General features: G+C 45.6%; 1 protein-coding gene across 1 annotated transcript; it reads right to left on the minus strand.

Moving 5' to 3' along the window:
• Window positions 1–521: 521 nt before the first annotated feature.
• Window positions 522–1,518, minus strand: LOC110124721 (GTP-binding nuclear protein Ran-like). Its single transcript, XM_020873349.2, has one exon. It carries the CDS (start codon window positions 1,464–1,466, stop codon window positions 831–833), a length of 636 nt encoding a protein of 211 aa, XP_020729008.2. The 5' UTR covers window positions 1,467–1,518; the 3' UTR covers window positions 522–830.
• Between the last annotated feature and the right edge of the window lie 10,370 nt (window positions 1,519–11,888).

Below are 11,888 nucleotides of genomic sequence, written 5' to 3' on the forward strand. Positions count from 1 at the left end.
CAGTTAGGCCAGCTTGGGCTTGCTGTCATGGTGGTGGAGTTCCATGAGTTTCCAGTGGCAAGAGAAGGCAAACCTCAATGGGAAGTTACTTTCCAAGCCTGCTGCTTGTGTCATGTTTGCTGAAGTCCCATTTGCCAAAACAGGTCTTGTGTAGCCCTGCCCAGAATCAACATGGAAGGGGAAGAGAGATGTACAAAGAGGGAGAAACAGGGGAAGTAATTTATTGGGGGCTGTTACTGCAGCAATCTACCATAAGGATATATTCCTAAAGCCTAAGCCCTCTGCCTTTTTAATATAACCACAATTCTGTTATGAAAGCCTACCAAACTGACTGCAATCTTTGATATGGATGATATCCAGAGTTCCCCCATTTTCACTTAAATGTGGAGAAATGGGAACTTTGGTAAATAATATGGTGCAGCCACAGTGGAAAACAGAATAAAATGGAGTATTGTTTGTGTGTAACTGCTGTTAAGTTTTTTATGACTGTGTGCACTCTTATAGCATAAAATAGATCTCTGTTATTTTTTTTTTTTTTTTGTCATGTGACTATAGCAGTCTTATATTTGAAACTCAAGGAGGAAACAACTGTGTTCCAAAACACCTAAATATGCAGGTCCAAAAAATGAAGGTTTTTTTTTTTTTTTAAACTGCCACATTCACTCCAAAGCCCATCCATCTCCTTCAGCATCCAAAGATTAAGCACATGTTCTGCTTAGCTATATAATAAAGTGGCAAACACGCTGCACCACTGACATCACAGGACAGTTGCCTATAAAACTAGACTTCTGACTCTGGGCCCCAGCTTCACTTTCTCACAGGTCATCATCTTAATCCGGGAGAGCAGTTGTCTGAGCAACCTCTAAATCGTGCTCGTACTGTGCTGCCAAGTCTGGGTCCATGACCACCTCTGGCGGGGCAAGAGCAGGCATGGCAACAAACTCCAAGTTAGGGTCTCCAATCAATTTTCTAGCAAGCCAGAGGAAGGGCTTTTCAAAGTTGTAGTTACTTTTGGCAGAAATGTCATAGTACTGAAGATTCTTCTTTCGGTGGAAGACAATTGACTTTGCCTTAACCTTTCTGTCCTTAATATCCACTTTGTTGCCACACAACACAATTGGGATGTTCTCACACACTCGTACCAGATCTCTATGCCAGTTAGGCACATTCTTGTAAGTAACTCTTGATGTTACGTCAAACATTATAATGGCACACTGAGCTTGTATATAATAGCCATCTCTCAGTCCACCAAATTTCTCCTGACCAGCTGTATCCCATACATTGAACTTAATAGGTCCTCTGTTGGTATGGAACACAAGAGGATGGACCTCAGCACCCAAGGTAGCTACATACTTCTTCTCAAATTCACCAGTCAGATGACGCTTCACAAGTGTAGTTTTTCCAGTACCACCATCACCAACCAAAACAAGTTTGAACTGAACTTGTGGTTCTCCTTGGGCAGCCATCGCGATGTTACTTCCAGAAGCGTCTCCGCGCCCGTCTGACTCAGATCTCTGTTATTAAAAATGTTTTACAAACCCAAAGGTTGCTCATTTTGTCAGTAGCAGAGGGGCTGGAGTTCTCAAGAAATGAGGAGCAGTTGTAATAGTTCTGAGGACTTTTGGCTTGGGTCTGAGCAGCTACACCATGGCTTTATTGTCATTCATTGTCACTTGAACAGCTACTTTCACATTTCACCAACTTTAAATCTCTCAGGTGCTGTCATTAGTGCAGTAATAAGACACTCAAGTCCTTGCAAGCAAGATCAGTTGAAATACACAATTTTCCCTGATGCAATATAGGTATTATTCTCTAAAATGTAACAGCACACTCTTAGGTCTTAAGAGCCATTTAGACAGGGTGGATCTGGAGTCTGTGAGGTCTGAAGATTATAGACTTGTGAGACTCCTGTAAGAATTAGATGTTGCAAAAATCAAGTTAGGTATAAAAGTGAATATTTAGAATGAGAAAGTAAATCACAACAAATCAGAAACTTAAACGTGCTGAAAAATGCCCCAAACACTATAAATCCAGAAATATAACATAACATTAAAAAAATTAACTTCCTGACATAATTATATAGTACTTGTTTTTCTACATTTTTGACTAGACTTTCTTACATGGCAGTTCTTTTGTCATATATTTTTATAAAGTGTTTAAAAGATGATTAGAAAGAGAAAGTGAAGTCGCTCAGTTTTGTCCAATTCTTTTTGACCCCATGGACTATAAACCGGTCAGACTCTTCCATCCATGGAATTCCCCAGGCAAGACTACTAGAGTGGGTTGCCATTTCCTTCTCCAGGGGATCTTCCCAACCAGAAATCACACCCGGGTCGCCCACACTGCAGGCAGACTGTCTACCATCTGAGCCACCAGGGAAGCCCTAAAAGATAATTAATCTCTGTTACATAGCACAGAGGTCAGCTAACTTCTCCTGTAAAAGACCTATCAGTAAGTACATCAGGCTTCATGGCCGTAGGGTGTCTGTCACGACTACTCAACTCTGCCACTGCAGCACGGAAGCTGTCTTAGATGATGTGCAAATAAAGAAACATGACTATATTCCAATAAAACTTTATTTATGTAAACAGGTGCCAACCCAGGAAGTGACAGCAAGATGGTGTAATAGGAAGACACAAATACAGAGATTAACAACAATAAATAGTTCAAAAAAGTGTTTCAGAGAACTCCATAAGCCAGTTAGGAAGTCATAACATCCCAGGAAGCTGAAAGCTAAGAAGAGCTGCACTGAAACAAGGAAGAAAAATCCACTTCATTGAAACCACATCAACCCTCTCCCCAAGCAGACACAGCTTGCTATCAGAATAAAGTCCAACTTCCAGCTTTTCCTTTGAGAGGAAGAGGGCAGAACATACGTCCAATGTTTCAAATTTTCACGGGGCAGCCCAAGAGACTGGTTTCTGTCTTTGCTGACTCAGAGCAGTGATGGAACCAGGAGAGCTCAGAAGCCGTGGACCACAGAGAAAGTGCTGCAGCTCGACACTGCTCCAGAGAACTTGCAGTACTACAAGCAGACACCAGAGGGGGCAAGACTACAAGCTCCTGAGAGAAATTGGCAGACCTCATCAGGAAGATCCTCTGGAGAAGGAAATGGCAACCCACTCCAGTATTCTTGCCTGGGAAATGCCATGGACAGAGGCGCCTGGTGGGTTACAGTCCATGGGGTCCCAAAGAGTTAGACATGACTTAGTGACTAAAACAACACAGCAGAAAAAAGAAGAAAAAAAAAAAAAGAAAAAAAACAACACAGCAGCAACAACTTATCTCTTTAAACAAGAATATGTTGGTCCCTGTGAACTGGTGAACTCTTTCGAAGTTCAGTTCAGTTTAATTGCTCAGTCGTGTCCAACTCTTTGCAACCCCATGCACTGCAGCACACCAGGCCTCCCTGTCCATCACCAACTCCTGGAGCTTACTCATACTCCTGTCCATCAAGTCAGTGATGCCATCCAACCAACTCATCCTCTGTCGTCCCCTTCTCCTTCCACCTTTAATCTTTCCCAACATCAGGGTCTTTTCCATTGAGTCAGTTCTTTCTATCAGATGGGCGAAGTATTGGAGCTTCAGCTTCAGCAGCAGTCCTTCCAATGAATATTCAGGACTGATTTCCTTTAGGATTAACTGGTTGGATCTCCTTGTAGTCCAAGGGACTCTCAAGAGTCTTCTCCAACACCACAGTCTAAAACATCAATTCTTCAGTGCTCAGCTTTTTTTACAGTCCAACTCTCACATCCATACATAACTACTGGAAAAACCGTAGCTTTGACTAGACAAACCTTTGTTGGCAAAGTAATATCTCTGCTTTTTAATATGCTGTCTAGTTTGGTCATAGTTTTTCTTCCAAGGAGCAAGCATCTTTTGATTTCATGGCTGCAGTCACAGTCTGCAGTGATTTTGGAGCCCCCCAAGATAAAGTCTGTCACTGTTTCCATTGTTTCCCCATCTATTTGCCATGAAGTGATGGGACCAGATGCCATGATCCTAGTTTTCTGAATGTTGAGTTTTAAGCCAACTTCTTCACTCTCCTCTTTCACTTTCATCAAAAGACTCTTTAGTTGTTCACTTTCTGCCATAAGGGTGGTGTCATCTGCATATCTGAGGTTATTGATATTTCTCCTGGCAATCTTGATTCCAGCTTGTGCTTCATCCAGCCCATCATTTCACATGATGTACTCTTCATCTAAGTTAAATAAGCAGGGTGACAATATACAGCCTTGACATACTCCTTTCCCGATTTGGAAATAGTCTATTGTTCCATGTCCAGTTCTAACTGTTGCTTCTTGACCTGCATACAGATTTCTCACGAGGCAGGTCAGGTGGTCTGGTAATTCTATCTATTTAAGAATTTTCTACAGTTTGTTGTGATCCACACAGTCAAAGGCTTTTGGCATAGTCAATAAAGCAGAAGTAGATATTTTTCTGGAACTCGTTTGCTTTTTCGATGATCCAACGGATGTTGACAATTTGATCTCAGGTTCTTCTGGCTTTTCTAAATCCAGCTTGAACACCTGGAAGTTCGTGGTTCATGTAGCCAGGTGTTGAAGCCTAGCTTGGAGAATTTTGAGCATTACTTTGCTAGTGTGGGAGATGAGTGCAAGAGTGTGGTAGTTTAAACATTCTTTCAAAGAGCACAGTGAAAATGGCCACCAAAGTGTGAAAATTGCAAAAATATCATTGCATATGTAATTAAAGAGAATTGCACAATTATGTTGATTGACAGGGTGAAGATGTCAGAACAATCTGGATAAGAGAAGAAACCTGGCTTCACCTGGGAGCTCATAATCCCGTCCAGGCAGCTCTACAAACAAGAAGCTTGCATAAGCGGCAAACATTCCCTGAAGGATTCACGCACAGAGGGACATAGTGGGTGTCTCACGGGAGGGGTCCTTTCCGATTTAAATCCTTCCTTGATGCTTGATCATTTATCATGTTTATGAGCTGTTTTTACTTAAAAAAAAACCGCACACATTTAGAAGCATGCATGCATGTGTGCTAAATCGCTTCAGTTGTGTCCAACTCTTTGCGACCCCATGGATTGTAGCCCACCAGGCTCCTCTGTCCAAGGGATTCTTCAGGCAAGAAAACTGAAGTGGGATGCCATGCCCTCTTCCGGGATATCTTCCCAACCTAGGGATCGAACCCTAGTCTCCTGCACTGCAAGCAGATTCTTTACCGCTGAGCCACCAGGGAAACCCATGTAGAAGCATATCAGGATACAAAAGAGAAAGTTCTACCAGCGACTCCACCTCCCAGAAATAAGTCCAACGATCATCTTGGAATTTGTCAGTTAAGGAATTCATACAGACCTTGAACTCTGGATGTCTCTCCAGGTTGCTCAGCCTTTTCCCATAACCCTAAACTCGGCAGTAGCAGATTATTCTAGTTCCTGGATGATCTTTTGACACGTTGGGCCACTCCCTCCCCCGCCCCGCCCCGCCCCCCTCTCCTGGCCTATAACTGAGGCCATCCAGGGGCCTCATCCATTGGTTCTGCACCAACAGCCCCTTGGGCAGCATCCCCTTCCCAACAGAAAGATATGTCACAGTAACCGCATGGGCTCAACAGAGGTCAAGGACCCCAATGCAGAGTTCTGTCTGCGTCTTCACCTCTGCTGCTCCCAGGGGTCCCCCCAGACCCCTTGGCTGGTCCTTCTCTGTCTTGTTCTTAAATGTCAGCCCTGTCCACACTATACTGTCATTGGCTTTGGAGACACTTTTAAATTCACTTTGTTCTTCCCCTCTGCTTTCTACTCATAACCAGCAAATGTGCTCAGGCCTTTGCAGATTTCAGATGCTCAACAAATAGATATTGAAAACAGCAGAGTGAAGGTGGGTGATTGTAGTCCCCACTTGTCACCCTAAAAACTGCATCACAGCAGCCAGAACTCAGGCCCTACATGGTGGAGCATTCTGCCATTTACAAGGGACTGGGAACTGCTGGGGCTTTTCCTGCTGTGGGAAATAAACATTCCCAAAGCCCACAGCTGCCAGGTCTTCTGTCGAGAAGCAGGCAGGCTTTGGCAGAGGGCAGGGCCACCTGTCTTTCTTGTGACACATGGGCAGGAGGGTGGCCAGATGGGCCACGGGAGGACAAAAGTCACCCCGCCGTCCTGGGCTGCACTCTTCAATACAGGTGATCATCCAGGCTTCCGTTTAGGGTCTCAGCTTTGCCTGGCCCTGCACTCTTGCCTTTAATCCTGATTTAGGACGCACCCCAATGCAGGATGCTTAAGCCTGGTGAATGGGGCAGGAGTAATAACATTTGGGCTTAGAGGGAAGTTAATTCTTTCCACTCATTGGGGTCTGGAGATCTCAAAAAGCACAGGTGTCTTCCGGCACATGTAAGGACACGGGCTCTCCCAGGCTCTGGGTTAACAGCAGGTTTCCTGGCCATTCCCAGCCTGCTCCCACCTGGGAAGAGCTGTCTTGCCAAACTTGCAGCCTTGACCATCCTTTGAGCGCTGCCATGAGGAGACATTTTCCCTCATTGGCCCCAAGCCAGCGAAGAATTTCTGAGTCCTGACAAGCCAAAGAACACACTGCTGACTTTAAAAATATTTAAAACCTAAAAGTTGGGACTTATGTTTTATTCAGCAGGAAGTTTTAAGACTTCAAACCCAGAAGGCAGCATTTCAAGTAACCCTGAGAGAACTGCTCCGAGAATCTTACTCAGACCTTTGCATTCATGTGGACAAATGTGTCTTGAAGGTAGATGGCCAAGAAGCGGATTTTGAATATTCATGGAAGCAGCCATTGGCTTTCTGTACCAAACAAATTTCTTTGCCTATGTAAATTTTTCCCCCTCCAAAAATCTTTGAAAAAGAAAATAAATAGCACCTGAAATCTCAAGAATCTGAGATAATGAGCGTGTGCACACACAGACACACATGTTTACATTAGTGGCGTCTCTTCAGCATTCATTATTATAAAAAATTTAAGTATCCTTTAAATGCAGTGTTTTCCTTCTGACTTCCTCCTTTCCAATTCCCCACCTCCCTGATCTCTTTTAATCTAATATGGACCTCTGGTTAAACATGCTGAATTGAAAGTATGCATTAACTTCTGTTCCCTCCCCAAACTCAGCTAAAATCACAGTAAATGGATGACAAAGGCATTATCCCTAAATGACAAAGAGGTCAGCAGAATATTGGACAGCCCTTGAGAAATGCCCAGGACATTTGTGAAGCAGGAAAACAGCTGGGTTGACCGCTGACCTTGATTCAACAGGGCTGGGGAAGCTGAAAACTAGCTGCCTTCAGCGGGAAGCACACAGGCTGATTTGCCCCCAGTGACCCCGGGAATGTCAGTATTGGCATCTGAGATCCTTTGGGAAAATATGAAATCAGCAGCAGTTGCAAGTCAGCCTAAGAAGCAACTGAATCTCCAGGTTGTATCCTTCACCCCTCAAGTGACTTCCCTTCCCTCTCCTGGTAGTAAAACAGGAGGGAAGGACAGAAGGGACAGGGTACAACCTTTAAAAGAATGACATAGCCCAAGGATACAACATAAACAAACATCACCAACTCAATGGATATGAGTTTGAGCAAACTCCAGGAGATAGTGAAGGACAGGGAAACTTGGTGTGCTATATAGTCCATGGGGTCGCAAAGAGTTGGACGTGTCCTAAGAGACTGAACAACAAAAAGGTCAAAGATGGCAAATGGGTCAACTCTACTAGATCTTAAGCCTCAGTACAGGCTCACTATGACACATTAGCTAAATGACACATGCACAGATGCTGCGACATTCCCAAGGCCAACCATTAAGGTAAAAAAATGGGCAGTGGACCAATTTCTGGAAATCCCCACCCTTTCCCCCAAATATCTGGAATAGTCCTCCCACTCATTAGCTTGTGAAGTTAACCGCTCCTATAAAAACTGACAATCCAGTACCCAAGGGCTGGTCTCCCCTTCAGAGATGGCCCACACTCTTTCTGTGGAGTGTGTTTCTCTCTAAATAAATGCACTTCTTACCTATCACTGTGTCTCTCACTGAATTCTACAGAGACATCAAGGACCTGAGTTCCATTAAGTCTTGAGGCCAGGTGTGTGATCTCAGTTAAGAGACCAATTTGGGTTGCATGCTTTCAGCAGGAGGTGAAGTTGCTGTCTGGAGAGGTTGAATCCATGAGCCCCATGGATGTGGGAACCCCAGGCACAGCCCAGGATACGAGATCCATTCTGGACCCAAGACACATGGGATGTGACGTGCTCGGGACCTCTCCTCCCATGGCTCAGGGAACCTTAGGGGTCCAGCTCATCCATCCAAGTCAGAGGCTAGAGGGCTTCTCTCTGCAAGAATTACTTTATGGGAAAGATACATAGATGCTGGTGTTACCAGAATCATACCCCTGCCCCTCCCTCAAATGGAAACTAATTACTCTTAGCTAAGAGTCAGAATGAAGCTGCAAAAAAAAACCCAAAAAACAAAAATAAGAGCTGGTTGGAACCAACTAGGTCCAAGATGGCAACCTGCAGTAGAGCTTGAGCCTCATCATAGGCTCACTGTGACACATTCCCTAAAGGACACACCCACCAGCCCAAGGCAGTTGCCAGTTGCCATGACAACAACCAGAAAAGCCCATATAAGGGTTATTTTAATGATGGTATGCATATTGTACCATGATTTACTTATTTCTCCTTTGAATGACACTGATTTTGTTTCCAGTTTTTTTTGCTACTACCAAAAATACTGTAGTTAATATCTTTAAATACATATATACATTTATATACACATATATGTGAAATTTAATATGTATATAGATATATACATATGTATACATATGTGTACATAAACATATATAAGAAAGCATTATTTGCTCAGTTGTGTCTGACTCTTTGTGACCCCATGGACTGTAGCCCTCCAGGCTACTCTGTCCATGGAGTTCTCCAGGCAAGAATATTGGAGTGGGTTGCCAAGCCCTCCTCCAGGGGATCACCCTGATGCAGGGATTGAACCAGGGTCACCTGCATTGCAGGCAGATTCTTTACTGTCTGAGCCACCAGGGAAGCCCATACATATATATATAGAAAAGATACACAGATGCTGGTGTTACCAGCATCATACCTCTCCCCTCCCATACATATACATGTAGAAAAGATACACAGATGCTGGTGTTAGCAGCATCATACCTCTCCCCTCCCATACATATACATGTAGAAAAGATACACAGATGCTGGTGTTACCAGCATCATACCTCTCCCCTCCCTTGAATGGAAACTGATTACTCTTAGCTAAGAATCAGAATGAAGCTGAAAAAAAAAATATATATATATATGTATATATACACACACACATTACATAGAACTTCAATTTCTGTGAGATAAAGCCCATAGACAAGTTACTAGTCAACAAGTAAGTGTACTTTTAAAATAATATATTAAATGTATTTTATTTATTTATTTGAATAATATAGCTAGTTTGACTTCCAAAAAATACTGCAGCAATGAATGTGAATATACATTTTGTCAAGATCTCCTTTCATGTTCTTCAGTAAAATTCTATTGGTTCCTCACACTGAACTTACAAACTTGTTGCTAGGTTTATTGATGGGTGTTTTGTTATTTCTTTAGCAATTTGATGGGGATTATTTTCTCACTGGGGCTTCCCACATGGTGCTAGTGGCAAAGAACCCACCTGCCAATGCAGGAGACGTAAGGGATATGGGTTCGATCCCTGGGTTAGGAAGATCCCCTGGAGAAGTAAATGGCAACCCACTCCAGTATTCTTGCCTGGAGAATCCCATGGACAGAGGAGTCTGGTGGGCTACAATCATAGGGTTGCAAAGAGTTGGACACAACTGAACGACTTAGTATGCACACAGGAGGCAGAACTTTTGGGCAGTATAGGGATGTGGCACCCAATGCTTCTGCAAGACCAGGGAGAATTAGGACTGAAAATGCTATTGGGGGGACTTCCCTGGCAGGTCCAGTGGTTAAGACTCTGTACTTCCAATGCAGGGGGTCTGGATTTGACCCCTGGTCAGAGAACTAAGATCCCACATGATGCAAGGCACAGCACCAGGTGTCAATGCACTGACTTTACTCCTTCCCCGCCCCGTCACCCCACCCGGTCCTTCACACAGCCCCTCAGCTCTGCTGTCACTCTCTCTCCAGGTCAGACCACCACTCACCCTGCTCCTGACTTCTCAACGACTGGGCTCCCCTCTGCCCTGGCCCCTCCAGCTAGCCCTCCCGGGGACCACAGGGGTCCTTTTCAACTGCAAATCAGGCCACAAGGCTCAGTGAACCCTATAGCTTCTTAGGATGGCTTCCATGGCCTCCATGATCCCCACTGCACGCTGACCCCACTTCCAGCCACCTGTGCTTCCTGGCTCTTCCTCTTTCCAGACATCCCCCACATACATCCCCTTGCCCCCTCCCGCCCCCTCTTCCCGGCTGCTTCCTTGGCCTGGAGACTTCTCCCACATTCCTGTACGGCTTAGACATCCCTCTCCCGAGAGCTTTGTCCACACTGAGGGAGTGGGGAATATGTTGAGGAGATGCCAGAGTTGGGCCTCTCCAAGCTCCTAAGCCCCCTAAGAGGAAGAGGTCCTGTCTCCGAGGTCAAGCAACCTCCTGGGGCAAGAAGGAATGTGTGCCCCCAGGAATCTGACTCAGCACACTGGCCTGTTCCTCCTCCCTACCCATCCCCTTTTCTCCTGCAGCCCCCCTCCTTGTCTCCCTTCTATCCTCTGGTATTTGGGGTGGTCCTGCTTCAGGATTCCTTCTCAAGGGGAAGCCAGAGAGGGGTCAGGATGAGTGAGTCTCAGATTTCAGCAGTGATTGCAGCAGTTCACAAGTCACTAAAGGTTGACGAGGTTAGGGCTTCTCTGGTGGCTCAGTTGGTAAAGAATCCCCCTGCAATGCAGGAGACACAGGTTTGACCCCTGGGTCAGGAAGATCCCCTGGAGAAGGGAATGGCTACCCATTTCAGAGGTCTTGCCTGGAGAATCCAATGGAGAGAGGAGCCTGGCAGGCTACAGTCCATGGGGTTGCAAAGAGTGGGACACGACTGAGTGACTAACACACACATGTTGAAGTTAACGGGAAAAGGAAATGCCAAGCAGAGAGTCCAGCCTAGAGTGCTGTGCAGGCTCCAGCAGCCACCATTTACTTATTGAGCTAAAGCCTGTCTGTCCTTAAAAAATTCACCTATGACCTTGGGAATACATCACTGTCCTCTGAGGCTCAGTCTTTGGGTGCAAGAGGACAGACTATCCCCATCTGCAGGGAGTGATGACACCAGTGCCTACAGAGGGGAGAGCCGGGTGGGTGACAATGCTGACACAGAGCACCCCATGGGGAACACCCACCATGTGCCCACCTGGAGCCCTGGGCCAGAACCTACAACCGCACCTTCCTTAAGAAACTGAGACCTTTTGTGGGGGGCCAGACCAGCACCCCTGAAATAGCCATGACAGAGAGGCACTCACAGAACACTCTGAGCCCCAGCCCAGATTGGATGGACCATCAACAAGGATGTCTGTAACAGGCCATGATGGCAGGTTAATAGCGGAGAAAGAGCATGCAAGGGGCTGGGTCTTGGTGCTGGTCTTACTTCCAAACTGGGGAATCTGGGTGCTGCCCTTGGTTGGGGGTGGCCCACCCTGCAGCTGTGGGCTGTCTGCCCCCATCTGCGCTTTTCTGCTCTGCACACCCAAATCCCTCCCGTGTGACCACCCTTTGCAGCCACCACTTTCTCAAAGTGGATTTACTTTCAATCGCCATTTGCTAAATCTGCCCCCTCTAAACCTTGGGGGGATGGAGGGATTAAGCCTGATTACAGATGTTATAGAAGTACCCCAGAGCCCTGAGGCGGGAGTCTGGAAAGAGGGCAGCTGGAACCCACACCTGCTCCTCCTGGGCT

The sequence above is a fragment of the Odocoileus virginianus genome, chromosome 16 (genome assembly GCF_023699985.2).
Source record: "Odocoileus virginianus isolate 20LAN1187 ecotype Illinois chromosome 16, Ovbor_1.2, whole genome shotgun sequence".
Taxonomy (NCBI): domain Eukaryota; kingdom Metazoa; phylum Chordata; class Mammalia; order Artiodactyla; family Cervidae; genus Odocoileus; species Odocoileus virginianus.